At 45.8% G+C, this 25000-nt stretch overlaps 3 protein-coding genes and 1 pseudogene across 7 annotated transcripts in view; 3 read left to right on the top strand and 1 right to left on the bottom strand.

Annotated features, from left to right (window-relative positions):
- Positions 1-666, top strand: part of LOC143506351 (active breakpoint cluster region-related protein-like) — a 17931-nt gene extending 17265 nt beyond the window's left edge. For both annotated transcript variants that reach the window (XM_076996323.1, XM_076996322.1), the window contains exon 8: positions 1-666. This exon is cut by the window's left edge and continues 984 nt beyond it. The gene's annotated coding sequence lies outside the window, so the exon portion shown is untranslated.
- Positions 667-2496: 1830 nt separating this feature from the next.
- Positions 2497-3809, top strand: LOC143506354 (nanos homolog 1-like). Its single transcript, XM_076996328.1, has one exon. It carries the CDS (start codon positions 2893-2895, stop codon positions 3367-3369), a length of 477 nt encoding a protein of 158 aa, XP_076852443.1. The 5' UTR covers positions 2497-2892; the 3' UTR covers positions 3370-3809.
- A 490-nt stretch (positions 3810-4299) lies between these two features.
- On the top strand, positions 4300-18887 carry LOC143506353 (zinc finger SWIM domain-containing protein 7-like). Of its 3 annotated transcripts, none has more exons than XM_076996326.1 (6): positions 4300-4648; positions 6752-6838; positions 8074-8095; positions 8833-8935; positions 16910-17014; positions 18372-18886. In XM_076996326.1, exons 2-6 carry the CDS (start codon positions 6763-6765, stop codon positions 18486-18488), a joined length of 423 nt encoding a protein of 140 aa, XP_076852441.1. In that variant the 5' UTR covers positions 4300-4648; positions 6752-6762; the 3' UTR covers positions 18489-18886. The 3 variants fall into 3 exon arrangements, with proteins under 3 accessions (XP_076852441.1, XP_076852440.1, XP_076852442.1); XM_076996325.1 differs by having other exon boundaries at positions 4300-4661; positions 18372-18885; XM_076996327.1 differs by lacking the exon at positions 6752-6838 and having other exon boundaries at positions 4300-4661; positions 18372-18887.
- A 2195-nt stretch (positions 18888-21082) lies between these two features.
- Positions 21083-24814, bottom strand: LOC143506352 (adenosine receptor A2b-like; annotated as a pseudogene). Its single transcript, XR_013128301.1, has 2 exons — positions 23864-24814; positions 21083-22668 (listed from the first exon to the last, which is right to left on the bottom strand). The product of XR_013128301.1 is annotated as an adenosine receptor A2b-like (transcript).
- Positions 24815-25000: the final 186 nt, after the last annotated feature.

Here is a 25000-nt window from a genome sequence, read left to right as displayed (position 1 = left end):
TGAGGAGCCCCCCCCCGAATCCATCCTGCCCTTATTTATTAGACATTCTATATGTGTGCCTGTACAGTCTGTTATAAGTAGAGATAAACTGCAGTCAGTTATTTGAAGTTTTTTGGTAGTAAGTTTTTCTTTTTTTTTTTTTCTATTTGCAAGTTTCCCATTTTCGGTCAGTGTTGGTTGAGCTGTACTGTACAAAACTACAGAAGCTAAACAAAAATAAACTTTGACCACTAAAATAGTTTGGGGAATCTGATTCCGTTTTTGCAATGAAATACATCATGGTATGCAGTCTAGTGAGATGAGCATTGCATGTTCAGCTTGATAATCAGTAAGTGGGCGTATACTACAAAGGGAAACGCCCACCTCCCTGTTGTTTTTAATCTGAAAGTGGGTGGGTACTACAAAGGGAAACACCCACCTCCCTGTAATCAGACCTTAACGCCATCACTCCACAGATCTCTCTGCTCTCAAGCCAGTGACGAATTCACAATAAGTGTTGTTAGATAGTGCATTTGATATTTTTAAATATAAGATTAAAAATAATAACAGTTATCTTACTTTTCTTGGAAAGATATTGAATATTACCGTATTAACAATAAGGTTTAATGTTGATGTGAATGTTTTTTTCCCCTGTTTTTTAGCAAAATAAAAGTGTACAAGATATGAGCAAGCTTTGGGTCTTTTATATTGTACCATCAGACAGAAGCCCAGTGATTCAGTTCAGTTAGTTGATGTTTATTCATTCCTCTTGGGCTCTTCAATAGCAGTCACTTTAAAACCAAGTCAAAACTAATGTGCCTATTTACATCTTGCATTGAGATGCATTTTGATGTTTGGATCACATTCAGTTTTCATTGGGTCATGTCAAAAGCCAGGTGTAAACACTCCCAGGGTGCACATGGATTACCATTAGATCACCTAAACATCATTCAGAGGTAGTCAAAGACGAGGCCCTGTCACAAACTGCCGTGACACGCCCCTTTGCCAGGACACGCCCCCTTGTCAGGACACGCCCATCACTTCCTACTCACTACGTACTTATCTCCACTATCTGTTTTGTACACCCTTTTAGGTCATGGGCATGTGGAAACAAGGTTGATGGAGGCTGCTACATATCTTTGTTAAAAGGTGTACCAATATTAATTAAAAAAATTATAATTTATTGTATATGTAATAAGTGGTGACATTCACCAATGACACTGAACTAAGCTTAAACAACATGAATATTTAAAATTAATTTCAAGTTTTAACATCAGAATTGACCTGCTCTCTCTTTTTTTTTTTACTCTAATGGGATTGACCATGGTAACGTTATATAGATGTAGTTAGCCCATATAAAATATTTTTGCGTCTAATGCATTTTTAAACACTTTAAAAATGTTGATGGCCCTGTTGATGTCAGAGGACAATGGAGAAACTGCTAGAAAAGCAACAGTATAGACTGGGACCAGTAGTTCTGGGACTGGGACCAGTAGTTCTGTTAGAGGGGTTAATAACTTACCTTATAGTGCTGACCTTTAAGAAGCAAAAGAAAACATTCCGTATCAATCAACATTTTATTTATACAGTTTTTATAAAAAGATCAATAAACGATCACCATTCAGTGCTTTTACTTTTGTGTTAATTGCTTTACAATATTATCAACTATCAGTTATAATAATGAAAAAAAATCAATATTACTATTCTTGCAAACAGTCTTCTTGCTTGTTTATGCCCCTCAGACTGTGCATGATGTAAATACATCCTCTCCACCTTCTCCTAATTGTGCAATTCAGCTGCTGAACTCCACAGCTCTCCCCCCACGTACATTCTTTTGTTCTCTATTTATTTATTTTAAGAAGTGCTTTCTATCAACTTTTCTCTTCATTTTTTTTTACTATAGAGCAAAAAAGTGTCAAAACAATGATGGGATTTCTGCGTGAACCATATAAGCTAGCTTAGGGTCACCATATTTTTATTTGGGAAAACCAGGACACCTGGGGAGGGGGGGGGGGGTGGCATATACTCAGTGGCGGACTTAGCAATTTGGGGGCTCAAGGCGAATTTAGCTAGGGGGCCCATCAACATTAATATGCGAGAAATAAGTTAGCTAGTCAGGGGGCCCGTACAGTGGGCTGCAGTGGGAGGGGCCCAAGGCAGTTGCCTAGCAATGCCTCTATGTAAAGACCGCCTCTGCATATGCTGTGGCATGCACTCACTTAACATGGTATTTATAATTGGTTTATTAAAAATGCGTTTCAGTAAAAGTCAACAACAAAAACTCGCCAGCTCCTCATTAAGGAAAGTAGCGACTGTCCTAAATATAGCGAATATAAGTAACGATACTGGCGCCTCTTTGGCGCCGTTGACCAAAAGAATGCGTCCGACACCTCGGGGGTCCGGGGGGGTCCAGGGGTGTGCTGACGGGGCCCCAACACACAGGTGAACGCAGGAACAGGTGTGATCTGATACAATGTTGCTCCTTAGCAGACGGGAAGCACAACACGACGCCACGTGCCCGCCCGAGGCACGCGACAGACGGCACGACCTCGCGAGGACCTCGACGCCCGTCACGCGCCTCCCCGCAGTCTGCAGTTAGTTGAAATGTAACAATGTTTATGTATGGCTTGGGTATGTCACGTCTCCTTTTGGGTTATTAGATTGTTGTCATTACGAATAAAATGTGTTTAATCAGTGTAATGGCTCGTGAGGACCCCCCCCCCCCCCCCCCCCGATTGCAGGCGCGTGCAGCTACAGGTGCGCTCTGATGCACGCTCACCTGGATATGGACCCCCCTGATAAAGCTTGCTCACCCTTTGGCCACCCCTTGAACAAAAACAATGTTTCAATGTCACTCGTCTCTTATAAAAGCTCGACTAAATCGTCGTTGGCGCAAAGCTCAAAACCAACAAGATGCAGCGAGAACGTTACGCGCAGGATAACGGCACCGCGTCTCCGGGCCGGGACTTCTGCATGTGGCACGACTACTTGAACCTTGGGAAGATACTGTCTCAAGTCCTGGAGATGACCAGCGGCACGTGCGTGCAACGACAGGTGTCTGGCGACGACAACGCGTGGCTGGGACCGCCCGACCCAAACCGGCGCGTCCCGTTCTCCGGCGGTTCCGGTGGGTCGGACAGCAGCTGCTCGGGGAGCACCCGGACGCACAGTGGCGACGGTTCCCGTTCCTTCACCCCCCGCGACACCTGTGGGTTCTGTAAGCGGAACGGGGAGTCCGTGGAGGTGTACGCGAGCCACAAGCTGAAGGCGCGAGACGGGAGGGTGGTGTGTCCCATCCTGCGGAGCTACGTGTGTCCCTACTGCCACGCGACGGGGGACAGCGCGCACACGCGCCAGTACTGCCGCCACAGGTGTCCAGCACAGCAGTAGGACACTGGGTCTCCACCTCCACTCCTTACCCTGGAACTGCCGAAAGAAAGAAAAAGACTGTAATTAGTTGAGATTTAACATTTCAAATGTTTATGTGAAATATGTATCTTTATGTATTTGTTGGTTAAGTCTAATCACGTCTCTTTTTGATTATTGGTGTTGTTATTGTTGTTTGGATTACTGGATTTACATTGTTATTGTCTGTGGTGTTTATTTGTCCCTGCTCATTTCTCCTGTGCCACTCATTACTGTTGCTGTAATCATTACACAGCCTTCGTTTCGTGTTGAAAATAGCGTTTCCTGAATTTTCCTCTAGGCCGAAGTTACAGTGTCTGTGAATATGGTGTAAATGGAGATGTTTCTGACGACGTTCAACCGACAGAGTTAAATGTAAAGAATGGCACAAACATTTTGTTCTCCCAAGTGCTGTACTTTAAAAGTGTTTTAATGAAAATAAAAAAAAATTCTCTTTCAAACCACACAACTGCCATTTGATGTTCTAGGTTCTGGGTGTACATGGCATTGACTGCAAAAACATACGATTTTACAAACCAAATTGCCGATACACTAAGTACAATGGCCGAAACACATTGCTTATTAGAATGGATGCAAATAGCAGGGTTACAAAATTGTAATTGATATGAAAGATATTGAATCTGCTTGAATTCTCTTTTTAATTAAGGTAAAAATTCTTTTCACCAATAGATGGCGGCAACGGATTGCCGACTGCTGCTGTGACAGTCTACTAATTTAGACCTATAATAATTGTATTGCTAAAATAGTGTTAACTTCTATCTATTACTTTAACCAGTCCAAAGTAGATTTTCTCCACTGAAAAAAATGTAGTCAGCATAAACCGAGTTAAACAACCAAAACACGATAGAACTACAATACCCACAATTCCTCACAGCGCGTCTTGCGTTTCATTGATGTGGGCGGGAAATATAAAAGCAGTGAAGCGTCGCGTGCCTTAGGTGAACCATTAGCATATATATTTGAAATTTCGAGTTTAACAAAAACGAATTAATTAAAACATTAATCTCAAATAACGTTACTTTATGTACCAGTTTGTTTTTAGGTAAAGACGACTCTCACTTCTAAGTCATAGCGTGACTTTACGAGCCAGCTAGCTGGCTAGATAACAGGAGATTTAGCTCGATAGTTAGCCAACAGCTACACTTTTCACTCCAAAGACAGCAGACCTGTTCGTGCTTAAAGCAACACTTGGATGCACAGAAGTCTCTTCAGACTGGAGCGCCAGTTTGGACATGAGCTACATGTGTGTGAATGTTGTGAGTATGCATTAAACGAGCATATAAGTGAGTCAGGGATACGAGGAGAAACTATTTGCATATGGACTGTGTTTTTATGGACACAGTATTGCCAAAATTATTCGCTCACCTTCCTAGATTCACATATGAGCTTAAGTGACATCCTATTCATAATCCATAGGGTTCAATATGATGTTGGTCCACCCTTTGCAGCTAGAACAGCTTCAACTCTTCTGGGAAGGCTGTCCACAAGGTTTAGGAGTGTGTTTATGGGGAATTTTGACCATTCTTCCAGAAATGCATGTGTGATGTACGACGAGAAGGCCTGGCTCTCAGTCTCAGCTCTAATTCATCACAAAGGTGTTCATTCGGGTTGAGGTCAGGACTGTGTGCAGGCCAGTCAAGTTCATCCACAACAGACTCTGCCATCCATGTCTTCATGGACCTTACTTTGTGCACTTGTGCACAGTCACGTTGGAAGAGGAAAGGGCCAGCTCCAAACTGTTCCCACAAAGTTGGGAGCATGGAATTGTCCAAAATGTTTTGGTATGCTGAAGCATTCAGAGTTCCTTTCACTGGAACTAAGGGGCCAAGCGCAGCTCCTGAAAAACAACCCCACACCATAATCTCCCCCTCCACCAAACTTTACACTTGGCATAATGCAGTCAGACAAGTACCGTTCTCCTGGCAACGGCCAAACCCAGACTCGTCCATCAGATTGCCAGATGGAGAAGTGCGATTCATCACTCCAGAGAACGCACCTCCACTGCTCTAGAGTCCAGTGGCAGTGTGCTTTACACCACTGCATCCGACGCTTTGCATTGCACTTGATGTATGGCCTAGATACAGCTGCTCGACCATGGAAACCCATTCCACGAAGCTCTCTGCTCACTGTTCTTGAGCTAATCTGAAGGCCACATTAAGTTTGGATGTTTGCAACCTCTTTGCACTATGCGCTTCAGCATCCACTGACCCCACACCATCAGTTTGTGTCCTACCACTTCATGTCAGAGTTGCTGCTGTTCCCCAACACTTCAGTTTTCTTATAATACAGCTGACAGTTGACTGTAGAATATTTAGGAGTGAGGAAATGTCATGAATTTGTTGCACAGGTGGCATCCTTATGAGGTAGTTCCACACTGGAGTTCACTGAGCTCCTGAGAACGACCCATTCTTTCACAAATGTTTGTAAAAACAGGCTGCATGAAAAGGTCTTTAATTTTATACATCTGTGGCCATGAAAGTTTGGAACACCAGATTCTGATCATTTGGATGGGTGAGTGAATACTTTTGGCAGTATAGTGTAGCTAACTAGCTGTATTGGTAACGGATTTAAAAAATCCTGATATAAACTATAAATCCCAGTAAATACAAAGGTCCACCAGACCAGTAATTTAATTTGCCTGTCACGTCTTCCTGAAGCTGAAGCTTCCTGAAATCTACTTAAAATTCCGTTTTCTAAGATGCGTACTGTTGGGGATAGGGCTTTCAGTGTTGCTGGTCCCAAGCTGTGGAATGGCGTTCCACCTGAGCTCCGTGCCTGCGCGTCGTTGTCCATGTTCAAAATTGGCCTTAAGACTCACTTATTTCAATTAGCATATCCTACTTGAGCTTCTGTACCATGACTTATTTTTTCTGATGTTTATTTCTTCTACTTAAATTTTTTGTATGGTTTTATATTTTTGCTTTATGTACAGTTACCTTGGGTGGCTTGAAAGGTGCTTTTAAATAAAATGTTTATTATTATTATTATTATTATTATTATTATTATTAAGCAGCCACCTGCTCCATACCATGGGTCTAATGTTTTTATCGTAGCAAAGCCTCAGAAGATGTTTTGTTGCATGTTTAGGATATTTAGGAGTGCCAGTGTCACCCTTAACATAAAATTATTGTTATGGCTTACGAGGTAGATAAAGGACATTTCACACAGGACATTTCACACATCAGTCTGAAATGACCTGTTTCTCTTGAAACTTTATTTACTTCTATTATTTTGAATGTCTCTGCAGTTTGAAGTTAAACATCTGACAGTTTAATGTGGTACACTCATCTTTGGTTAATTTAAAAGTGGTTTGAATTGTTCATAGTGTTCACTGCCTTTTGTACAGGACATCCCATAATGGCGTCCTGTCTGTCAGCTGTTGCTGAACAGCTTTTGAGAGACCTCCAAAGGGTGTACCTGGAGAACGGACAAAGTGAGTAGTGAGAAGTGCTTGATCACGTTAGTTGAGCACTGCCAAATTCTTTGACTGTTTTCTGCTAGCCTGGGCCTAATACAGGACACTTGTACCAGCTTCATTGTAGCAAAGAGCCATGAGTTTACTTCAGAGTGCACGAGAGCCCAAACCCTTTCATGACTAAAACCTGCAGTACCCTGAAATGACACAGGGTGGGGACACATGAATCAGACTTGTTGAATGTTACATTTCCTACAAATCCTGCATTTGCTTTTATGGAATTCCTTACCGTTTTCTTCTCCAGCTCATATAAGGTTGTTTATGTTGCATGGAGCGCATTACACTCTATAGCTGTGAGATTACCTGCATGTGTGAATTCTGGGTGCCTTGAGTTTGAAGCCACATTATAACCATGAAGGGGTTCTTATCGCGCCTCCTGTGTGTCATCTAACCCTACTGGGTTTTGCTGTGTCTCCTCTGCTCCCCGATCCTGTTATTTTCGGTACGTGACATGGAAATTGAAAAGTCCGACATCATTAAGGGCGCGTCGATTTTTAAAATGTGCTCAGGGGAAACTAGCGTGCACGAGGATGCACACGTGCTTCCTGCTTCCTGCCTCATTTTAATGTCATGCGCTAAAGGCTTTGTTTTGTTTTTTTTTTTTTATCTGTGTGTTTTTAGCGCATGACGTATGTCTCATTTCTCCACCTAATAAGTAAATGTAAAAAGTAGAAATACTAAAGAAAAAAACTGGCTGAAAGTTGATTACAGTGTGTTTCAGATGCAATACAGTTTGATTATAAAATGTCTATTCCAAAGTTAGGCATTTACAGGGCAGAATCTTGTAATCCCTCATATAGAGCACTTATCAGTATTTTTAAGTAGTCTTTCCCTCAAAGCCCAGTGTGTATTGCTATGTTAGTCAAGAGACCAGAAATGCTTGAGGCTTTTCTGTGAATTTGGTTTTGAGGTCTTTTGATTTTATTTACAACAGTGTGTTTCACATGCTTTTACTGGAAACATATGGGGATTAAATACTGAACCCTTTTAAAGGGGTTGGGGACCCCAGCAACCAAATATGTCTTGCAGCTGTGTGTAATCTATTAAGTGTCACTGCAGTGTGCTCGGTTATGACTGAAACGGCATCATCTTAGTTGTTGCAGGAACCATTCCATTCATTCATTCATATTAAACCATTAGCTGTGCCATCCAACTGTCTTAGCTGTTTCAATCATTCTTTTTTCTCTTTTTAGTACCTGATGATCTACTAATAGCGTAAGTATTAATGTGCCCTATGTGTTTGTCTTTTTGTCCATCTTTGTGTGTATGTTTGTTTGTTTTCCTGACTGTGATGTGACTAATTTATGTAATTCTTAAATTGTCAGCAGCCCAGATTTAAGTAGTTCGTACGCAGTGACCTGACCCCACCGTACAACCCTGACTACACACCAAAGAATCAGCTACAAACCCGAAACACTAATCTTATGTGTTTAGAGGCACGCTGGGCACTTTGGTGTGGGGTCAGCGTTGATGTTCTCAGTCACCTGTGGCTTTGTTGTGGACGTCTCTGCCTGAATAAAACATGACATTTGAAAGGGCCCATAAAGCCACAGCAGCAGTCATCAGACGCCCCAATGGGAAACATTAATCTATAGTAATTACTGCTACTGGGCATCACCCACAACTCTAAACAGCATTTCCACATCACTGTAAGAGCAGCAGGTGCTTCAATGGGGAAGTGATTGTGGTTAGTGAGTGCTGTGTTGTCATCTTGTCTCTATGGTGACAGCATTACCCTCCACTCCCCAAAAATATCCTATGACTATTTGTGGTTGGATGACCTGGGTTGGAGGGGTATTCCCCTACCTGTAGGAAGTTTATCTTTGAGTTTATCTTACACAACTTGCATCTGATTACTCAAAATAAGCAGGTCTGAAAAGGCATGGAGTTTTGGAGTGAAAACGTGAACTACTTCTATGCCCCTCCCACCTCCTCTATGCCCCTCCCCACAGGCTGAGGTTCGTGTTTGGCGCCTGTGCTCTGCAGGCCTTGGACCTGGTGGACCAGCGTGCCGTCACCCGTGTGACGTCCCCCAGCGGCCGCTTGGCCTTCCAGGTATGACGGGAATGACCGAATGCCCAGAGATTGCTCCGAATACTCGCCCAAACGTAATTGTCGTGACTAAACATTTCTAGTGAAACGTTGAAACCTTTTAAGGCGGGCACCAGAGGCACACTGCCCCCGTGTCTGCACCACAAGTGCAGCCGGGCCTCAGCGAAACACAAACCCTCCCTCCACTCCCGGGACCTTCTCTCTTTCCTCACACTGTCTTTGTTGTAGTGGACTCTGGCCAGCGTGACACGTTTCCGCTAAACGCCCACTGCGCTGAGAGACCGTGGACAATAAATGCTAACGGATGGACTATAATAAGAAAAGCTGGGGCTCAGATATGGTCTTTCCTCTGTTTCGTCTACCACGGTTCAGGCTCCCGCCTTTTGTTTTTTATTGTTGGCTTGGTCAACACAATGTACCTCATTCTACAGATATTTTGAGGTTCTTCCAGGAATCTTTTACTGATGTTGAGACCTTGGCAGGGAGGTTGGGCGTTCAGTTTTGATGCTTCTACTTTTTCCTTTAGATGATGTTTTAACTGCGTGAAAACTGGCTGTTCATTGTGAGGGACATGTTCAACAGCTAAGACAGACGGCAATAACTCGAGGAATTCTCCTCCTTCCAATTGTCTTGCTTCCTGCCACGCTACCCAGCCACTACCTTTAGTATATGATTGCTTCCTAAACCGTGTGGTGTGTGCAGAAATGTGAACATCGGGGGTGTATTTCCTGGCCTGCAGGCAAGCCCCAATGCATATTCAGCAAAAGGTGATCAGATTTGTTTTAAGTCAGGCTAGTGGAATTGGGTGTTTTGTGGTTGGTGAGACAATGACTGCCTGTCTGTCATTTTGGACTTTTAACAGCATTGAAATTTCTCTCAGTGCCAACACGAAATGGTTGTGTTGGAACAAAATTGGAGTCTTAGGTCTTGAAGCAAATGTCTGGCTGGTTTTTAATTTAAGGGTCTCTCCTTAGGCAGTCGGGTAGACTTGGTTAAATATTAGCCTTAAGCCTTCAATTAGTCTTTAACTGAGCAAACCGTAATATTCAGAGATGACATTTAGCTTTGAAGGAGGTCAAAAGAAGAAATGACCACCTGATAATAGGATTGCGCAGCTAATGTGGTTTAACACCATACACCAACCACTGAAACTGCATGTGATCGTCGTGTATGTTCACAAGTGAGATGAATGAGAAGAAAAACATCTTTCTGAAGCCAATACTTTTGTCGAGTTATGCTTAACGCGAGGTACGAGTAGAGTGTGCTATGTATGCGTATTTTATGGCAATAATGTGTCATGGCTGGCATGTGACATTTTTGGTGACTGTCGCCACAAGGAAACAGTTATTGATATGGAGAACTTTGGAAATCTAGTGAACCATTTCCAAAAGGTTACTGATTGTTGCGTATAATACACTGTGATGTTCTAGTGTGATACTCAGCAGTTTAAAGTGTGAAACAGTAGCGAGGAAGTTCCAGTTCTGACCCATGCTCTCCAACAGTTCCTTTGGTGAAGACAGAATTGAGATTGAAAGTGGTCACTTTCCCTAAACTTCACAGAGGAGACGGCCTGCATTATCTTTAAACGTCGTGCACCATTCTCATAGCTTAGGGTGTTCACTTGTACATTTAAATGGTCTTTTTTGCTTTGGATGTATGTTTTTAAAGGAATCAGATGACACAAAGAGTTTTCTTAAAATCCGATGTTAATTTATTTTACATTTGAACACTGATTGAGGAATTTGAATGTGAGCGTGCGATGAAACCGAATGCTAAACAGGAGCTACCTAAGTGGAGCAGCCTTCAGTCCACTGTCCTCTGTGAACGCATTCTTCACTCAAGTGCCATTATGACCTCCGAGACACTTGGACATTTCCGAAGGGTTGCTTAGAATACGAATGGTGTTCTGTGTTGTACAGCTGAGAAAAATGTCTTGATTCCAAGAGCCATGCTATATTGCCAGCTGATCAGTGCCCTAATGTTGGTCCATTTGCAGCGTTGTGACTAATATAAAAAAAAAGGAGGGTTATCAAGGCAATCACAATTGTCTTCTAAAAAATACATGAATGACTTTACACCTTCAAATAGGTACATTCTATCACCAGAAGGTTTAGCAGGACATTTAACATATTCCCAACTTCCCTGGGCTGCAACACAGAAGAATCCTTCAACATTCCCATTTTAATTTCAAAAGTTAAACTAATTATTTTATTATAAAAATTTGTATATAAAACGCTTGGTTTTAAACAAGTACACAAGTGTGTGTGTGTGTTGGTCACTAGCGTTGGGTCAGAGGCCACGAGTGTGATCCACACTGCACCCACTGCTCTCCACGCTTGGTGCTTTATCGTCTGGTTTTTGAAGAAGAATGAGAGAATGTTTTTGTAGTGATTCACTCAGTCCTGCGTCTTCTTCCTGTGTGTCTGCTTGTGAAGAGGACAGATTTCATTAATCTCATTTCGCTTGTCATCCTGTATGAGGATCAGTGAGCCTAATAACAACCTGCCCCAAGGCCCTTCTCCAGCTGTTCCTAGATCAGAATTCTGTTTGCATTGACCTACCTGTAGCTTTTTTTTCCCCCCCACACACCGAACTTAAAATGAAAACAGGAGCCTAGTGTATTTTTGTCTGAATGTTGATTATGGTGGGTGTTAGTGCTGTTGGATTATATATAGTTGTCTTGCAGGGTATCGTTTACTTTATGTGGGTCTAAAAAGTACTCTACCCACCCAATATAGCTGATGGTAAAATGCTCTGGCATTGTTTATGTGGAATGAGCATAACTATATTTGTATATTTAGGATACTGGTACTGCTGTTGACTCCATTTTCTTAAACGCAACTCATTGCCAAACTGGAAAGGTCAAAGAAATGGTTTGAGCATTTGACCATAATCTTTCTTTAACTGTAGAAATTGAGTAATGGAACATGTATGCACAAATTCCAATTAATGCCTGTGTTTGTGTGTTTGCCTACTCTACAGTTAGATGTCGGCTTGCACGGTATATAAATTCTGTTATCAAAGTGTCGTCTTCTGCGTCAGTATGTGCTGTGATCCAGTGTTCCTGCTAAGTGTAATGTGACAATTGATGACTCACCTCGTCCTATGTATGATCCAACAAACGTAAATAATCAATAACAATTCGGTAAAATAATTCTGGTTGACCTTTAAACACGCCACATCAGTATATCAATGATATATGTAGCAATATAATTGGACGTTTTTAACGTCAATTTTTATGGACTTTTGTCCATATTGTATATGTTTGGATGCTGCCTTTAGTAGACCCAACATGTAATGTGGGTAACGTAAGCTGAATGTCAGACCAATTATCCACACTTCTCACTCTTGACCCATATCTCTGAAGAATGTCCATCCCCTCAGCCCGCCAACTACATCAAGTTGCTCCGCTGGAGGAAAGTAGTTTGGAGGCCGATCAGAACGAGAAGCTCGGCCGAATGATCTAATTTGCTTTGCGGACGTGAGAACACGCAGGTGGTGAGGGGGCCGACGGGCGATCGCTCATTGTGGCTAATGCCGTAAAGGTCTTCCGGGGTGTGCAGGGCTCTCGGGGGGCCATCCTCTCCGCCCGCCACCGGAGCGGCGTTCAGGCCGGTGACACTAATGAATGAGCTGGCCTTTGGCTGCTGGAGGAGAACGCCTGGTGTTTGTCACGCCGCCTGTTTTGGGGTCCTGCTCTGATCTTTTCACTGCCCTAATGAGGTGGGGTTTCACTCGGCAGACAGTAGATGCAGGGTGAGGGCACGATTCTGCACCACCAGTTCAGAAAGGATTATTAATTTTCTTTTTTTTTTTTTTGTGGTAAATCTAATAGGGACGGTGCCTGGCTGGTGGTGACCACCAAATCAGTCATTGGTATTACAAACGGTGTAATTGCTAACGGCTAATCAGATTATCGTCGTGATGTCACTCCAGGAAACAGGCTGACACACACATCACTCTGTGCATCCTAAGAGGGTATTGAGCTGTATGGACGCAGGAAATCAGACTTGCCCTGTTTGTGCCTATGGAGTCCTCACTTGCTAATTACGTGCTGCTAATTTTGCATTTCCATGATATCATCAATCTCAGAAGTTGTCTGCTCAAAATGTGCCATTTTATTTAGTCGCCAAGCCCCCCTCCTTCTGGAACACCCCCCCCCCCCCCCCCCCCAGCTGAAGAGGCTGGCTGGTCCGTCCTCCTTTAGTTGTGCTCATGAAGATAAGAGGCATATCACATTCACAGGAAGAGGAAATGCTGAATGGGATCTCCACTGTTGTTTTTGTGGGGTGATCTTTTCCACATTACAGCCGCAGTAAAACGCATGATTCATGTGCTTTTACTAGACCGTGCTCGGCTTCCTCCAGAACGCATAAAATGTCCCATCTGTCCCGTTATTTGATTTACTTTTTTGGATGAGGACCATCGCACTGACCCTGCGCAGATCTGGCTCACGGCCCGATTATCGCCCTGCACCTCGGGTCCTGCAGCTTCCCACAAACCCGTGGTCAGCTCCGGACTCCCACCGGGGCCATCGAAACTGATCTGCTCCATGTAATGATGGATCGTGGTCCTCCCCAAGATCGCCTTCCAGCTCTGCTGGACTAGCAGTGGCCTTTTTCTTATTCTTTCTTTTTGTGAAGGGTCTCAGAAGGATGGTGAGTGTTGTACGGTAAGAATTGTGTTCTATGGTAAGACTAAAGCCGCCCCCCCCACTGAGGCTGTGTGGTGGTAAAATGAGGCTGGCTTAAACGCTCACAGACGAATCCCCACTGCGCTTCCTGTGCGTGACCCGAGATGTCACGTTGGTGAGCTAGACCAGGCTGCCTCTCGGGTGTTCGCCGCGTTAAAGGCGAGAAATTGGTTTGTGAACCTTAAAATGAAAACTCGATAGCTTTCAGGCCAGGGAATGATTCAGTATTATTAACATTATTTAGATAGTATATTCTTCAGTCTCAAGGATGGTTCACCAGAGATGATTCAAGTACATGGGCATTGTAATATAGACAGGTACAACAGAATAGGCATTAATTAGAGTCGGTGTGAGAGACCTACAGCTTCTAATGACTGAATCAAGAGTGAAGCCAAGCAGGAGGAGCAGACATGTTGTGGAATATGATGGATGTGCAGTGTGGTGGTGTTTTTAGATGGTGTCCTTCAAAATGCTCCTAGAAGGAGAAACAGTGGAGGGAAAAGGACTAAAGAGCAGCAAACGGGGATCAGGGCTGTATGAAATGAAACCTTTTCCACTACACACACTATAGTCAGAGTGAGAGGTAGTTACTGCAGTGGAGTCCAGCGGAGTGGTGTCAGACCCCTGTTGTGTGGGAAGGGAGGATGTGATGATTGACTGTATCCGTGAGGAGGAGGATATTTCAGTGTGAAGTAATGAGGAAATCTGACTAAGTCTTTTGCCCTTGGGCCTGGCTGGGCAGGTGGGGGGTGTTCAGTGCCATGGATGGGTTAAAATACAAAGACTCGGTTTCACCAGAGGGATTAATAAAGTCCCTAATAAAAAACATGTTAGATTTTCCTTTGTGCTCTTCGTTTCTACCTTACAGAAAAGAGTAGATGGGAAATGGATTGATCATTTCTAAAATATATAATAGACGAAGAGATGCTTTCTTAAGAATTAGCTGAGCTGCTGCTGTTTTGAGAGAAAGAAACCGAAACAGAAGCAAGAGAAGAATGAAGATGCGTGTGGTGAGCAGAGCGAAGAGGAAGACCTGATCTGATCAGAGATGCATGCGGTGCGTTTTAAATCTGGTGGTTGAAACTGCAAAATAAATCTGAGAACAACCTAGCAGAACTGGGGACTGTTCAAACAGATGAAGCAAATGCCACAGATGATGATTGCTTTGTTCATAGACTGATTGAGTCCTGGCGTTGGGCAGAAAGATGAAGGAATGTTTGTGGGGAGGGAGGAGAACAGGTGTGGGATGGTGGAGTTGGGTGAAGGGAGGGAGAACTTCATGTAGGGCTGGTGAAAGAGAGGCTGACCTTGTGGGGCACGGAGAGCATCCCTGCGTCATGGGGTCAGTAAACGTTACGAAACACCGCGAAAGGGGCCACGTGTTGCGTTTCCTTGCAGAACCTCTTGAGACGACGTCTGCAGGTTTTCAGTTTTCTAAGTTAGGAGGTGCAGAACGGAGAAGAAAAGGTAGATGGAGCCAGCGTGGATTTCTGTCGGGCGAGTTTATGTAGGGCGTTGGAGATGACCCTGGAGTAGCTCTCAACCAAGTTGTCTGTGGTTCGTAGCCATTCAAAGAAAACGGAAAAGAGAGAGAGAGGGAGGGAGAGAGAGGTCATCATGCGTAATGTGGACACGGACATACAACTGGGACAGTTCTAGTTGGCATGCTGAAGAGTGCATCAATGAATGTGGTAAATAAAGGCAGAAAAAGACCATCTTCCTCCTCAATCTTCATCATCATCAATGAATGTGGTAAATAAAGGCAGAAAAAGACCATCTTCCTCCTCAATCTTCATCATCATCAATGAATGTGGTAAATAAAGGCAGAAAAAGACCATCTTCCTCCTCAAGCTTCATCTATGAATGTGGTAAATAAAGGCAGAAAAAGACCATCTTCCTCCTCAATCTTCATCATCATCATCAATGAATGTGGTAAATAAATGCAGGAGACCATCTTCCTCCTCAAGCTTCATCTTCTCACGTCGTGTCGGCTCATGTCAGGCAGGAAGTGGAGAGCACATGAATGAGAGCACGCCGGCTTAGGTGCAGTTCTACTCTAAATAGCACCATCACCATCTACGTACAGAGGGGCAGAGGGGGCGTCCCTCTAAATAGCACTGACGCCGTCTCTTCATGGATTTCGTCACTCTTTTATGACCAGGCGTGACTCCGCCTCCACGAGACACCCAGGCGTGTGTCATCATAACCCTCCTGGTGGCTGGCGACCTCCACCGTGCCCAACCGCTCTGCCTCTCGCCTACACCACCTCCTCTCCTCTAATTACTCATCCAGTAAATCACCTACAATGAAGTGTCACTTTTTGACAGTGATTTCTTCTTCTTCTTCTATTTTTTTCCTCCCGCAGAGCAGAATAGGAGGTAATTTAAGGCGGCTGGTGAGTCCGTCTGTGTTTGGGAGAATAATGGAGTGTGTGGTGGTGTCAGAGCGCCATTTATTATGCTGATGGCGTCTGATTAATGCCCCCGGTTAATGTGCCTGGGGGCTCATACCAGGTATTCACTTACTTCTGAGCCTTCAGGACATGATTCACCTTTTGATGTTACCTCACAAAAGCACATGCGTTATGGCCCGTTTTCATTTTGAATTCGAATCCCTCGCTCTTTGACGAGTCTGTTCGCCCGCATGCTGAAAGTGTCAAGTGTGGTGTGTGGTTAGTACGTACGTGGAAACCGTATGTGGAAAAGCCCCCTCGGTGTGTTGGTCTGTTGGAGGCCGTTGGTTTTTGTTTATCGCAGCGCATTCCGTTGTGTTCGTTCTGCTCGACGAGTGTCATATGTGCACTTGATTCCTGACCTTTCTGCTGAGGTGTCTGGTAACGGGTGACATTTAAGACATGTCTGAGGTGCTTCTTCTAAAACCGTAGGCGAAGGTCTCGGGCTCCACCCGTAGCCCCTACAGCACCACCCGTAGCCCCTACAGCACCACCCGTAGCCCCTACAGCACCACCCGTAGCCCCTACAGCACCACCCGTAGCCCCTACAGCACCACCCGTAGCCCCTACAGCACCTCCGGAGGTGTGGTGAGCCTCCACCGTTTTGAGGCAGAGCCGCCTGTTGGAGGAGACCCGTCTCGCGGTGAATGGCTGGTCCTTGCCCCCTTGACACGCTGGGCCATACTGGGGAGGTGTGTGGTAGCGGTGTGGCGACCCCCAGAGCGCAGCGGTGATCAGACTCCGAGCGCCAGCACACATACACACACACACACACACACACACACACACGGGCTCTTTTCTAACTCGTCCTTTCTCCTCTCGGTCCTCTCAGGTGTTGGGGGGGTCAGGTCGTCTGTACACGTGCTACACGTCCTGCCACTACTGCCCCTGTCACGCCTTCTCCTTCTCCGTTCTCAGAAGGAACCAGAGTCTGTTGGTGAGTTCATCTCTCCCGCCTCCCTCTCACATACAATACCACACATGGAGAGCCCGAGACCTTCTTCACAAACGGTGCGCAGGGATGGGGTGTTTCTTCATGGTGGGAGTCCTGTGGCAGTCCCAATGGTGTAGAGTTTGCTCCGATCACGCCCCATCCCCCCCCCCCGGGTTGCTCTTTGATGGTGTGGGCCGGAGCCCTCCGTGGCTTTCACCACGGGACAACGCTTCAGTCAGCCTGGCCCCGATCCCCCGAAGAGACTCCGGCTAAAATTAGGCGGCCTGTGGGAGAAGGAGGGCGGCGGGCAGGCCCCAGAAGTGGGCCCGTGACCTTTCACCCCCCTGCTCTCAGATCCCCGGGCAGGATCCACCACGCGGGCGATCGGTGGAGTCCGACTTTCAGTTCTCGCCTCGGTGTGAGCTGCGGGACGGAGGCCATTTTGCCAAGTACTGAATTCACTGAGAGTGTTGGCAGACATTTTGGATGCGACTAAACTTCCTGGTCTCCTCTGTGACCCTCCCGAAAAGAAAACAAACAAGGTTTAAAAAAGACACGTCTGAAATTCTCATCAGACCTCAGCCACGTCTGTAGAGTGTGTGTGTGAGCGTGCGTGTTTGTGTGCGCTTGCTTGGCGTGTGTGTGTGGGCCTGCATGTATGGGAAGCAGGCTGCTGTGATCTTAGTAGCTGGAATACACACACACACACACACACACACACACACACGCTAGCAGCAGCTGCACCACAGCTGAGAGAAGAAGTGATAGCCCCTGGAGATGGGGCCCGTTGTCTGGGGTCTACACTGCTGGTGTGCGGATTGTTGTGCTTGTGGCGATACAGAAACACCTCCCATCCAAAAGATTCACCAAGAGACACCTGCACACGTGTGGGCGGCGGTCACACCAACACCCTGGCCCTGCTCCACCTGACGTCCTGTTACTCATTCTCCCCTGCCCTTTAACTCCTCTTCAGCGCGGTGTCCGTCTCGGCCTTATCTGACATAATGAGACTCTCTTTCCCCTCTCAGACTCTGAGTGTTTAGGCCTGACAAACAGGTAGAAACAGTACCGTTCTCACCACTCCAGTAGTCGTAAACCATAAAGGGACAGCTGTTTCACCCAGAAAACATGATAAGGGGAGATAAATTGCAGCGTTACCGCCAGCTAATTTGGCCTGGTTTTCCCTCTCGCTCTCTCGCACACACACAGCTGGGACTTTAACAGCTTGCTTTCACTTCATCCTCCTCAGTTCCTGGTGTTTTTGGCTGGCGTTAACTCCAGTCTTCACCCCAGTACATGAATTCCTGCTCTGCTCGTTGACCGAACTGACGTGTGTCTCTCTCTCTGCCCTCGCCCCCAGTGTAAGCACGTCTTGGCGGCCTACATCTGCCAGGCCATGGGTGTGTGTCAGCAAGAACAGGTCTCAGATCAGCAAATGACCCTCATCCTCTCAGGAAGGGCAGAGCCGGATCTATAGGGCACTGTCCTGGGAAAAGCGCTTGTGGGTGTGCCTCTTGTGGAACCAAAGCCTGCAGCAGATGCCCCGTGTTTGGGTACGAAAACGTGGATATGAAGATGGGTTTCTCCTTATGAACCATGTTCACAGGGTGCTTCAGGCTCCAGCCGTGGTCTCTCTCCATGGTGGAGCAGTGGCTGACTGAGGCTTTGAGGTTGCAGCTTGGGTGGGAGGCCTTCACGGGTCGTAGGTGTGTATTGGCACCAAAGCCACCAGCCTACGAGCTCTCTCACTCTGTGGGGAGCTTTGACTGGCCTCAGCTTCCCAGAAAGAGCAATCGATTTGAAATGTAATGTAAAGAGATTTCATCATTGACATCTTTATTTCTTTTTTATTGTGAACCAGATTTTTTTTAATTAAAAGTGTTACTCTTCACAACTCTGTTGCATTGAAATTCCTTTATCCTCTTTTCCCATGTGACGTGTCTGTGTGAGAGAGAGAATGCAAGCAATCTCATTTAATCGGTTGCCAGATAATATCCATCTGTGGCTTGAGTGTGACCGCTGCTACGTAACTGTCTTGTAGTTGAAGGGTCAGCACCCTGAACAACAAACAAAATGGGTCTCCACAGCCACAGCGAGCTGAACTGGGCCGTGTGTTCGAGTCCTTCAACATGTGGTTCCTGTGCTTTCATGTCTCGAAGCTCCTCACCAGACAGCAGCGGGAGCTCACGCACGTGGCACAAATAAATTTTTATATAAAGGACTTTTATTAACAAAATAGTCACCAGACATACAGATCCATGTTAAATAACAGTACTGCTTTTCTTATACAGTTGACACAACTGTGGTAACACGAACACTTAGAAGCACTGAACATCAACTGTGAACCACAGTGTATGCTGATTAGTGACAAATACTGTAGCACGTTTAAAAAATACACTTATGAAAAAAGGTCCCCCCTCCCTCCCCAAAGGCAGGATTGTTAGAACTAGAGCAGATCTTAACTAAGATACTGAGCAGTTATACTTAAAATAGATGGAAGGCCTTTTTTCCTATTGACTGCTTTCACAGAGCTACAAAAGTACGCAATTGATTTCTAATGGAATACAGTGACACCAGCGCTACAGTGCAGTACAGATTGGTCTCCATGGGATTGTTCCTTATGTTCGGTACACTCCTGCAGTTTTAGCCCTTAAAAGCAGTAATGAGACTTACACACTTGAATTTCCTCCCAAAGCACCAACATATTCCACTTTGATAAGGAGCCTTTTACCGGCGGTCGTGTCGGACAAAGCGGGCGAGCCGAACGCTCCTGGAGCCACGGTGCTTCAAACGAAGAAAACCATGTGGCCGACGACAGTCACGTGAGACTATCACGTGCCGCGCACGATGACGAGATCACGTCAGCCTGGGCACGTGCAGCGCATGACGAGGTCGCGTTAGCTCCGCACGTGCCAGCGCATGGCGACGAGGTCACGTTTGCTCCACGTGTGCAGTGCAGCCCGGCAGCCAATGAAACGCAGGCACCGGGTCCTCAGAACCGACAGAGACAAACATTTACATCAGCTTGGCGATAACGGAGCCTGAAGAACGCACGGTTTTATCGGTCGGTCGGTCGGTGACCTTTTGGCGCCTAAAAGACGCTTCCCACGTTAAGTGGCGTTCAGGACGAGCGGGGCTGGTGCACCAAGATCTTCAGATCCCTCTTAATGAAGACTGATGTTCTCTCTCACACTAATGGATCAAAGTGGAGTGCCATAATTGCCCACTTTAAATAATAAAAGACTCATACATCAGGTTGGCAAAGCAAATATCTAACTTGTATCAACCATGAGGAACCTTTAGGGTCTTTCAGTATTCAGCACCATCAGTGAACTTGTTTACTTCAAAATTCTGCTCTAAAATCGCTCCTGTCAATAGGCGCGCATATATATATATATATATATATATATATATATATATATATATATATATATATAATGTATGTATGTATGTATGATAAAACGGGCAGTGTCACATGGTACGATGGTACGTAGTGTCTCAACTGGGGCAGAAGAGGGACTAAAATTCACAGTATTGACAGAACATGGTGTGAAGGAAGCAGCCAGCCAGCTCCTAGTCTGGAGCAGAGGTGCCTCTAAATCTCAGTGCTGCCTTCTCCACTCGGAGCTCCACTCTGGGTCTACATGTCTCATCACTGATGAACGTTCAGTGACAGTCTGGGTCCTTGGAGACTTGTGACGGACCCATAAAAGACACACCAGTAAGTCAAGCACCCGCACAGAGTGGTGGGGTGTGGGGGGGGGGGGGGGGGGGGGGGGGGGGGATTGGGTTACTGCGTTTGTAAGTTTAGAAGTCGCTTTTGCTGAGAGGTGTCTTGTGAGGGAAACCAAAAAAACAATTCTTACAGAATGACTTGCAACACGACTTGCTTATAGTCTAAACACTAGCACATCAGAACAGTTCTGCTAGAGATCCAGTTGGTTCCAGAAGTGAAGAACTGTTTGATGTACTGGCTCTCACTCAACAGTGTGCAGTGCTTTTTCTCTCCTGTAGATCTGTTTGACATCCTCTCCCTGGACTTCATTTAATCTTCATTTAACTTCCTCAGCATGCTTTATGCTGCCCTCATAATTTGAATTTTTTTCCTGAGCTTTTTTTTTTTTTTTTAAACCTACTAAACCGCAAAGATTTCATAAAAAAAAAGTCTTAAAAATTCAAGTGTGGCACCTTAATAGACGCACGTTGAGTTTTAAAACCCCTTTTGCGTGTCCCCATGGCAATGACGCTCTGTCTGGCTGCGGATCGTTCCTGTGGGCGGGATGTGTAACGTTTCATTTCCTTCACTGCTCGTTTTTGGCAATACCGTGTGCTGTCAGCACAGCCCCAGCGCTAACCTCCGCGTGGGCCCCGACTTCTGCTCACATGCTAGCTTCCTCTCGGCCTCTGTGAGGTCCTGCAGTCTCCCGCCGTTTGTTAACCCCCCCACCATTTGCTGGTGCTAAACCTCTCTGCCGAAAGACAGGAGTCAAGTTGTTAGTCGAGTATCAAGGTGTTTTCTGACTGGCTTGCTTAATGCGTCAGTCCATTAAGGCTTAGAATAAAGTTTACAGTTTACTCCAGCTTGTTAGATGTTTTTTTGGGTTGAGGAGGAACTCCTGTATCTCTTTTGGCATTGTAGTGATTACGAGTGTATTGACCCTCTGCCCTAGTTCAACAATAAAATTTCCAGAAAGAGACCTGCTTTCAAAGATCTGGCTAAGATTCTTTTTGTCCTCATAAATAGTTTAGTGGTCCACTTTCAGGGTATTTTCCTAAAATACCCCATCATTTTTGCAGTTATTACAGAGGTCTGTAAACATTGCTCCACACATTTCGAATGACACTCATTAAGCAAAAAGGTTCAATTAAGTTAGACTAAACAGCCCGCTTGGCTATAACAAAGGGTCTATGGTCATGGTGACCTGGTCTCTGTTTCGACTGCTCCCATTGGAGCTGAGATACAGCTCGTCCGCCGGCAGAGGAAGTGGCGTGCCAGGATCTTCCTGAACGTGTGCCTGAACTCGCGGATGCGGTAGGCGTAGATGATGGGGTTGACGGCCGAGTTGGCGTGCGAGAGGATGATGGCCACGTACATGACGTACTCGGACTTGACCAGGCGCGTGAAGAGCGTGAGACAGTTAATCACGTGCACGGGCAGCCAGCAGAGGGCGAACAGGCCCACGATGATGGACAGGGACTTGGCGGCTCGAACCTCGCGCTGCAGCAGCCCCCGATGGCTCTCGGCCCCGCCCCCGCCCACCGTGCTGCGCAGTTCGATCTGGCGAAGCTGCCACCGCGCCACCGTGAAGATCTTGGCGTAGATGACCAGCATGATGAACAGGGGCGTCAGCACGCAGCCGAAGAAGTTGAAGTAGACCATGTAGCTCATGTCCATCACGCTCTCGAACTGGCAGTCCAAGCAGCAGGTGTGCGTGAAGCCCCGCCCCGAGTCCAGCCCCGCGTCCGCCTCAGCCCCGCCCACCGCCTTGTTGCGGCCGCAGCTGCCGTTGGTGGGCGTGGTCTCGTTGGTGAGCACACTGCAGGCGCTGGCTTTCTTGTTCCAGCCTGCAAACGGGATGAGGCCGATGATGAAGGAGAGGATCCATAGGACGGTGATGATTTTACGCGCTCTCTTCCCCGTCACCAGCTCCTTATACCTAAACACGGAGGAGGAGAGAGAGTTCAGTATGCGCAAACCACAAACCAAGGCTTTCAGAGCAAACATTCACAAGAATAACACAAAGTTCCCAAACACAGCTCTAGATGCACACTGGCTGCTTTGCCCTCACAGTGGTGACAGATTTTGCTATACAACTTTTGACAGTATGTGTCATACTGCAGTTTGTGACCATTATATTAAATACAGACGGGGAAGTTGCCACATTGATGCAATCGCAGACAATCTGAGGCAGCTCATGTGGTAAAATGTATCTCGTAATCACATCCTCCTCTTGCGATCTCAGAACTTTCTGAACAGTTTCTGAACAGTAACTACATTATTTGAACAATCTATCATTACGAAGACGAACCGAACCGAACCAGTGTCTCGCGTGCGGTATAAATGTGGGGGGGGGGGGGGGCATCGTGGTCAACCCACAGCAGTGTGTCTGGGAGCCAGGCAGGGGGCGTGGTCAGGATCTCCACCACAGGACATTCATCACAGTCCCGCACGGCTGCCGACTTCTGCTCTTACGCTGATGGAGTCGAGTGAGTAATCCACTGGAAGCGTTATTCATCAAGTCCACCCAAGGCTTGTCACGACGTTTCTCTTCCCCCGTGGACAGAAATGATCCAGGTTGCCATCAATAACAGGGCCCTAGACCACTGTATCAAAGCCGTTCAGTAGAGGACACGGCTACAGGTGTGAGGGCAAAGGTCAAGAGGCGTGCCAGTCTGTGTCTCTGCTGCTGTGGTGGGCTGAAGGAGCGTTTTTTTGGCCAGCCAATGATAAAATCACAGGTGCATAATTTAGGTGGAAATTTCCATGAAAAGGTAAACTTGGAGATTTGGGGACTTTTAGGAACACCCCCACCTGGTGATTATCTAAATGAATTGCACCCTGTGTGCATGAATACCTGTTGTTTACATCAATCCATCTCATGAACCAACAGATTACATTAGTTTACAAGCTTTCTGCAAGCTGGTTAGCCTAATCACACACATTTAGTAGGTTAATGCCAAATTAAACATTAGTGTGTAGTTAATCATGTTTGGTTATTTAGTGTGTAGGTGTCATGTATCTTCAAAGCATTGGCAATAAATGCTTCACGTGTGCTCGAGTTCTGGTTGTGGTGGTGAGTGAACTCGCTGTTGGATATTTCTGTGTGTCTCTTCCTCATCCAGCCCACTGACCTGCTCTGTTCGCTCCACATCCGTTTGGACCTTGAGTAAATACATTAAACCGCAGTATCACTGACGATTAGGACCCCCCGTACGTCCATAATGAGATCAACACAATATTTACAAAGACAAAAAAACACATGAATTGCCCCTAAATTAATGTAACTAATTGTCAAAATTGCTGATTGTATCATTAGTGGTGAACTGTGTTTTTTCACGTGATCATTCTTCCATTATCATTTTCATGCGTCTCATTTGCTCAGATCTCTTTTCCCCTCCTACGATCAGAAGATCTCTTCTCCCTCCTATGATCAGAAGATCTCTTCTCCCTCCTATGATCAGAAGATCTCTTCTCCCTCCTATGATCAGAAGATCTCTTCTCCCTCCTATGATCAGAAGATCTCTTCTCCCTCCTATGATCAGAAGATATCTTCTCCCTCCTATGATCAGAAGATATCTTCTCCCTCTTACGATCAGAAGATCTCTTCTCCCTCCTATGATCAGAAGATCTCTTCTCCCTCCTATGATCAGAAGATATCTTCTCCCTCTTAAGATCAGAAGATCTCTTCTCTCTCCTATGATCAGAAGATCTCTTCTCCCTCCTATGATCAGAAGATATCTTCTCCCTCTTACGATCAGAAGATCTCTTCTCCCTCCTATGATCAGAAGATCTCTTCTCCCTCCTATGATCAGAAGATCTCTTCTCCCTTCTACCATCAGAAGATCTCTTCTCCCTCTTATCAGAAGATCTCTTCTCCCTCTTATCAGATCTCTTCTCCCTCCTATGATCAGAAGATCTCTTCTCCCTCTTATCAGATCTCTTCTCCCTCCTACGATCAGAAGATCCTCTGCCCCTTTTCTCTCTGACTATCTCCCATAAGCTCAGACTCACGGTGGGGTTGGAGGTGCATCGCTCATTCTTATATTTAGCTATTTCAACAGACCTCTTTTAACAAACGTGTCTTTCGCCTCCTCTGTCCCCCCCCCCCCCCCCCCCCCATCGTTTCCTCGTTCACTGAAGACATGAGAGGAGGTCAGAGTTCACCAGTGATGGCGACAGCGGCCTCGTCCCCCCCCCCCCCCCCCTCGGTTCTATTCCGAGCACACATCTCTGCCCTCTGCTCTCTCTTCTTCCTTTATGGTCAGCAT

Source organism: Brachyhypopomus gauderio, unplaced genomic scaffold, assembly GCF_052324685.1.
Source record: "Brachyhypopomus gauderio isolate BG-103 unplaced genomic scaffold, BGAUD_0.2 sc469, whole genome shotgun sequence".
NCBI classification, from domain to species: Eukaryota; Metazoa; Chordata; class Actinopteri; order Gymnotiformes; family Hypopomidae; genus Brachyhypopomus; species Brachyhypopomus gauderio.
This window is presented reverse-complemented; position numbering and strand designations above follow the sequence as displayed.